This window comes from Ovis aries, chromosome 2, assembly GCF_016772045.2.
Source record: "Ovis aries strain OAR_USU_Benz2616 breed Rambouillet chromosome 2, ARS-UI_Ramb_v3.0, whole genome shotgun sequence".
Lineage (NCBI taxonomy): Eukaryota > Metazoa > Chordata > Mammalia > Artiodactyla > Bovidae > Ovis > Ovis aries.
This window is the reverse complement of record NC_056055.1, coordinates 50,456,441-50,463,731: the sequence shown is the minus strand read 5'-3', so window position 1 is coordinate 50,463,731 and position 7,291 is coordinate 50,456,441. Positions and strand designations below refer to the sequence as shown.

At 48.7% G+C, this 7,291-nt stretch overlaps 1 protein-coding gene across 1 annotated transcript; it reads left to right on the top strand.

Annotated features, from left to right (window-relative positions):
• The first annotated feature begins 3,959 nt into the window (after nucleotides 1-3,959).
• LOC114112797 (protein POLR1D-like) lies at nucleotides 3,960-4,636 on the top strand. The gene has a single exon (XM_027963906.3). The coding sequence runs from the start codon at nucleotides 4,038-4,040 to the stop codon at nucleotides 4,401-4,403; it is 366 nt and encodes a 121-aa protein (XP_027819707.1). The 5' UTR covers nucleotides 3,960-4,037; the 3' UTR covers nucleotides 4,404-4,636.
• The last annotated feature ends 2,655 nt before the right edge of the window (nucleotides 4,637-7,291 follow it).

The window sequence follows — 7,291 nt, the reverse complement described above, 5'->3', positions numbered from 1 at the left end:
CATATTATGTGGGGAAGTGAAACTGAGACCCCAGGTCTTCAGGCTTCAAGTTCAATGTTCTTTCGAATATGCTTCACCATCCTGCTTTTCATGTGAAAACCATAGGATCTCATGTATATTCATAGAAAACAAAACTGGATGGAAACATCAAAAAATGGGAATAGTGGTTATCACTGGGTGATTTTTATCCTTTTCAGTCCAATATTTTCAATCAATTTTTAAAAATTTTTATTTATTTTTTGTTGGCTGTGGGCTTTCTCTGGTTGTGAGGAGCAGAGGTTACTCTCTAGCTGCACTGTCCAGGATTCTTATTGTAGTGGCTGGTCTTTGCTGCAGAGCAAGGGCTCTAGGGCATGGGCTTAGTTGCCCTTAGCATGTGGAATCTTCCCAGACTAAAGATCGAACTTGGGTCCCCTACACTGGGAGGTAGATTCTTAATCACTGGGCCAATTTTTTTTTTTTACAGTCCTCAACTTTTTTTTTTACAATGAACATGAATTTTTTCCCTATCATCAGAAGCAAAAAATAAGCATTAGAAGTTAAATCCTTCCCATCTTTCCAAAGTCCAGCTCAGTTTAGAAGGAGAACTTCCTAGAGATTAGCAGCTCTGTCCTCTAAGTGAAAGTGAAAGTGAAGTTGCTCAGTCGTGTCCGACTCTTTGCGACCCCATGGACTGTAGCCTACCAGGCTCCTCCATCCATGGGATTCCCAAGGCAAGAGTACTGGAGAGGGTTGCCGTTTCCTTCTCCATTAAACCTTAGTAGTTTTGTCCTGCAGTCCCCTTGCTATGAACTGAATTGTGTCCACCTAAAATGCATGTGTTCAAGCCCTAATTCCCAGTAAGACTGTGTTTGGAGATAGGGTCTACAGGTGGTTAAAATAAGATTAAATAAGGTCATAAAAGGGGCTTCCCTGGTGGCTCAGACTGTAAAGAATCTGCCTGCAAAGCAGGAGACCCAGGTTCCATCTCTGGGACTAAGAGATCCCCTGGAGAAGGGAAGGGCAACCCACTCCAGTATTTGCCTGGGGAATTCTGTGGACAGAGAAGCCTGGTGGGCTACAGTGCAGGGGTTCACAAAGAGTCAGACAGGACTGAACAATTTTCACTTTCACTTTTGAGGTCATAAGGGTGGGACCTTGATCCATTAGGGTTAGTGTCCTTATAAGAGAGCTTTCTCTCTCTTTCTCTCCCCATCATGTAGTCAGAGCAAGGAAGTGGCTGTTTAGAAGCCAGGAAGAGCGTTCTTACCAGAAACTAACTCTTGGCCTCTAACTTCCAGAAATGTGAGAAAATAAATTTCTATTAATTTATCCATCCAATCTGTGGTGTTTTGTTATGGCAGCCCAAGCAAAGTGAGAGACAGCTTCCACAGAGAAGGAGAGTGGGCCTGACGCAGGGGTTAGGGTATTCATGAGACTTCTCAGAAGTGCTTAAGGTCGAGGCAGACTCCCAGATCAACCCCCAAGCCCAGGATTTCAAGTGAGCAGGTCTTAGATGGGAAGAGGGTCTTTGTAGATGTGATTAAAGATCTTAAAATAAGGAGATTATCTTGGATTGTCCAGGTAAGACCTAAATGCAACCATTGGTGTGCTTATAAAAAGAAAGCAGATAATATTCTGCTGGTTTTTGAGGATGGAGGAAGGGATCATGAGCCAAGGAATGCAAGAAAAGTAGCTCTAGAAACTGAAAAAGAGAAGGAAATGAATTCTCTCCTAGAGCCTCCCCATACTCAGGAAGGAGTATGGCCCTAAAGAACTTAATTGTGGTCAGTGAAACTGATTCAGGCTTCTGACTTCCAGAGTCATAAGACAGCAAATGTGTTATTATTTCCAACCACAAGTTGGTGGTAATTTGTTACAGCAGCAATAGCAAATAAGACACAGTGTCATATCCATTGTGTAAATAATCAGGAAAGTTTAGAGCAGAAAATAAATATCACCTCTGGTTCCAGAGCTGTAAGTGCTGGAGGTTTCAGGCTCACATATACCTTTGCTGTTAAGGTGAGAAGGAACTTCAAACCCCAAGTTCCTCTGGGAGAGCATTGACCAACCCTGATTTCCAGCATGTTCAAGTGAGGCCGGGTGAATCGGACATCCTGGGTTAGAATCCACCACTCAGGAGTTGGGTGACTTTGAACAAATTAATAGTTCCCTCTTTTCTTCTGACTCTGATATGCTTTAGAATCACCTGGAGTTAAAAATCATACTTGTGGCCAATCCCCATGTTTAGACTCTGATTTAGGTCGTCTGGGGTAGGGTCTGGGCATGAGTATTTTTATAAGCCCCCTGGTGATTCTAACTGGCAGTCAGGCTGAGCAACCCCTCTCTAAATCTGTTCCTCCTCTGAGATAGAAATTGTAGTTAGGTATCCATCACATGGGTGTGAGGAGCCCCGAATCAGGTAATCCACGTAAAGTACTCAGCACACAGTAAGCCTTCAGTAAATATTAATTATTATTTCAATCTAGGCAGATGGATCATCTTAAATCATTACCATCTTTCAGTGTCCCCTTCTATCCCCTTTCAAAATTTTGAGGGAAAATAGGAAGGCTCAGTTGACCAATGACACGGTGAGATTTTCAGGTACACAAGCCTTCACACTCTGGGGCTAAGCAGATGAGGTGTAACCAGAGGTCTCTCTGGCTTTGTGAGGATCCAGTGCCACACTCAAAGCAGAGGGAAATGTCGCTAAGCAAGTGCCTTGCTCCTAGCATTGCCTTAAGGTTGCAAGAAATGACCCATTTATACATATTCCAGAAGGAAAGGGCCTCTCTGGGAGGCAGATCAGAATTTTTAAAAAATCCTTCCAGTTTTAAGACCAAGAGCTTGATTTACTATGGACTCAAGGGCTGCCTTGAAGGGGTGACCTCGAGTTTTTGAAAATAATGGCCTTTCCTCTTCTGTGCTCCTCAGTGCTCTTCAGGCAGAGGGAGGAAACCGTTTCCTAGCTGGAGAGAGCTTTGGGAAGGGAACCCAGGGGCTGCAAGCCCTGGGAGCAGGAATCAGGAGACGAGCAGGAGCAGACCCAGGTTTTGGGGGGCCCAAAGCCTGCACCTTAGGGGTAGGATGGGGTACTCTCTGCCACAACTGCTGCTCTGGGAAGCAGAAAATGACGGTGGTGATTATGAAGAGATAATGATGAAACGGGTTTGCAAAGGTTACTTGGTGAATAAACCACCAGCCTCAGTATAGCCATTCCTTTGTCCCCGCTTGAGGTCTGAGATGGACTAGGTGGAAGGCAGTCTGAGATTCCAGCCTCGGCCTTGTAGCAGGAGGATGGTTCAGCCCCCTCATTTCCCGGCCTCCCCACTTTGTTTTGTTTTTGCTTGAAAACAAGATTGAATTATCCTTTTTCCCTCTGGGTATTTCGAGTCAGGAAGCCTGTTAAATAAATATGCCTATTACAGGCGCTGATCTGTCCCCAGCAGGCAGTTAATTGCCAGTCCGAGGCCACAGATGTAGTGGCTTCTGGACGTGGAGACTGCCTCTTTTCCGGCTCTGCCATGTATCACCTGGCCTGCTAGTGTAATTTTGCCTGGCTTGAGGTGATCCAGTCTCCTGTCCCGTATAGTCAGGGTGACAATGCTACGAATTCACAGTCCTCCCATCCCAGTGATGAACCCCTTTGACTCAAGTCCTGAATGAAAAGGCAGGACTCATTTTCAGCTGAAAAGGACTAGTACTGCCACGCGTGTGCACACTGAGTCACTTCAGTCGTGTCCAACTCTGTGTGACCCCAGAGGAGCCAGCCAGGCTCCTCTGTCCATGGGATTCTCCAGGCAAGAATACTGGAGTGGGTTGCCATGCCCTCCTCCAGGGGATCTTCCCATCCCAGGGATTGAACCCTCGTCTCTTATGTCTCCTGCGTTGGCAGGCGGTTCTTTACCACTAGCACCACCTGGGAAGCCCCAGGACTGCCATATAGGTGTTTTAAAATGAAATGATCCTTCCTGCCTACTGCGCCCGCACGCTTCGAGGCATGGGGCAGAGCCTCTGGCCGGCCCGCGCCACCTGAGGATCCCAGAAGCCGCCCCGCCATGGAAGAGGACCAGGAGCTGGAGAGGAAAGCAATAGAAGAGCTGCTGAAAGAGGCAAAACGTGGGAAAACAAGAGCAGAAACAATGGGACCAATGGGCTGGATGAAGTGTCCTCTTGCCGGGACAAATGAAAGATTTCTAATTAACACAATTAAGAACACCCTGCCCTCCCACGAAAAGCAAGACCACGAACAAAAAGAGGACAGCAAGGAACCGGCGAAAAGCCAGAGCCAGAAGGAGGAAGGGCGCCAGAAGCACCGGTCTCACCCGTACAAGCACAGCGTCCACGCCCGGCGCTCGCCGCCCGGGAAGCGAGGGAAGCGCGGCGGCCACGAGAAGTCGCAGACGCGGTCCAGCAAGCGGTGAGGTGGGGGCCCGGGGCCCAGCGAGACCCTCCCAGCGCCCGGGCCTGGGGTGGTGCGGAGACACCAGGACGGGTTTACAGCAGGGCCTCAGTCCTGACGGCGGACAGTCACCCGAGGCTCCACGAAGGAAGGAGCACAGCGACATCCCGGCAGGTTTAAGTGGCTTCGGCAGTGTAATATACATTCGTCTGGGTTTTCTTCTGTCTTGTTTGGAAGTTGGTTTCAAAATAAATCTAGAATTTACAAAAAAAAAAAAAAAAGAAATGATCACTTACCCATTTGTAAGCAGCTACTATCTAAGCCCCCAGTAGCTCACCTCCACTCTAGCCTCCAAATCCCTGCCCTAGGACCCCGCTCCCCTCAACAAATCTTCCCATGATTCAGCATCCAGAGGAGCAATGCCTGGCTAAGCGAGGGGGACATAAGAACAAGCCACAGAAGAATTACAGCCAGGCTCATGTACGGTGTCAGTGCTGGGTATCATGTCAGTCAGTGTTTTGAAAAGTGTGCCTAGGCCCCTGCATGGGTTCAAGTACTTCCCAGTCTTGACACTGGCTCTCTGAGGAGCCTCCCCAACCTTTATACCCCAGAGTAGAGCCCAGCTTGTGGCAGCACTCACTGTGCAGCTGGGAATGAGGCCCCCTCCCAGCCAGGGACCCCTGGTCTGTCTTCTGACTCTCCTTTCTAGCAGGTCATCTTGTCCAAAAGTTCAGCCCTATAAGGACAGACCAACTGTCCTGCAACCCCAAGGAGGACTCTCACCAGGACAGGTGGAGGCCATGCTCCCTGGCTCCTGCCCCCCGTCACTTTATGCTGTCCCTTCCTCATGAATATTCCTAGACCCGCTCGGCCCAGGGGCATAGCTTGGAAGGACCATGGAGCCATAGGCTCCTGGAACTGTCTCGGGGTCACCAGGGATGGGGTCTGCCAAGCTGCTTCTTTTTACCTGGCTTGACATTGGCCTTCTGCGTAAGATTTCATTTGGGTCAGTGATCTAGCCTAATCCTCTCACTCCATGGACAGTTAGATCCAAAGAGCACAGTGAGGCAGGCAGCCGGGGATCCAGGCCTCTGGCCCTCCAGCCTGGGGCTCTGCCCACTACCCTCATGCCCTCTCTCCTCTGTGGTTCCATTGTCCTCATTGTGGAGACATATCACTCTGTTCTGGGGAAGGACTATTCCATGACCCATACGTAATCCATATGAACAGACGTGCAGTGGGAAACACCTTTCTTATTCCATCCCTGAGGCAATTTCACCAACCTGCAGCTGATGCCTTAATTAGGATGCAGCCTATCTGAAAGGTTGTTTAAATATCACACCTGGCACACCAGGTGAACGATAGGTAAGACTGTGTGTGCCACCTGTGGGTCCTTATTACAGATGCTCGTCCAACCCCCTCCTCCCCATGGATTCCCTGTAGGACGTGGAGAAATCCTTTTGCCCCTCTGAGCCGCAGTCTCCCCCTCTGTACAATGGTGAGGTTGGACCTGAAGCTCTAACAGTTCCCTTGTTCCCTGATCTGTCCCTGATGCTGTGAGGCCAGGGGCAGGATTAGCCGTCCTGGGAATCCTCTCTGGTAGGGGCTGCTCCTGCCGGATGACACACAGAGGCAGATGCCTGGCAGGATCTTTGGAACCAGATTTGAAAAGGAGAGACTCAGCCTGGGCTAGTCACCTACAGTCACTTGCCTGGTACTTAAGAGTGTGGCATTCCCAGTCAAGCTTTGCAATTCCGGATGTCCCACTTCTAGTCAGTCATTTTCTCTCTCTCAGCCTCAGTGTCCTCACTTGTCAGTGAAATGGCTAACACTTGTCTTCACAGCAGAAGGGTCTGTAGACTCCTAGTTATCCACCATGTTCGTCTTTCTGCAGTCACAGAAATGGAAGCCCTCAAAATGACCGCCCAAAATGAAGTGCAGCCTCCACTGCAGCTAGCTGTACCATGTAACTAAGTTCTTGCCAATGGGATGAAAGTATACGTGTTTCAGGGCAGCTTTGGAGACTATCTTGCTGACCACATGCTTCACTGAACCCAGGGTAGTTAAGGCACAACCAGGAAAGCTGGAAGAAGACTTGAGGAGCAGTGGGGACTGTAGATATGTTTATTCTCTCTGGGCAGCAGCAGCTGGGAGTCTTCAAAGACTACTGATATACTAAGACAGGACAAAAGTGACTCATGGCCAAGTGGGCACACAGGCACAGTGCTACCAAGGCCAGCAATATCGTTGTTTAGTTAAGAGGCCGTGAGAGACTGGGGCAGGAGTGCCTGACTGATGCCATGTTGTCAGTTTATTTCTCCACAGAGACCCTTCTTTAAAAGCAGCTGGCATGCATTCTTTGCCTTTTCGTTTTCCCTTCTTCCCTCCTTTCTGCCCCCTGAAGTACGGATGCGGTAGCTGCCTTCTTGAACCATGAAGATAATGCTCACTGCTAAGGATGACCAAATGATGAATCAGAAGGGGCAAGTATCCTTGAGGATCATTTATCACCTTCCTAAACTACTTACCTCTGGGATTCTTTTACTTATTTAGAGAAATCAACTCTTGCCACTGTTATTAGAGTTTCTGTCACTCAGAGCTAAACCTAATCTTCACTCACTGCCATGGGATCTGATGAAATTAAAAGGTTCTCTCTCTAACCCTCCTGCCTTAGAGTCCTTCTGTGCCTCCTCAGAATGACATTGAGACCTTTAGCATGACACTTCAGGCCCTTTGTGATCTGTTCCCTCTAAGTGCTCCAGCCTTGGCTTTCTCACTGCTCCCCTCCCTGCCCATCACACTACAGGTACCAGCCAGCAGGAGCTACTCATAGCTCCCTGAGCCACCAAGCTGCCACTTACTCTGGCCTTTAGTATATGCAACTGTGTCTTCCAAAAATGGCATCTCTCC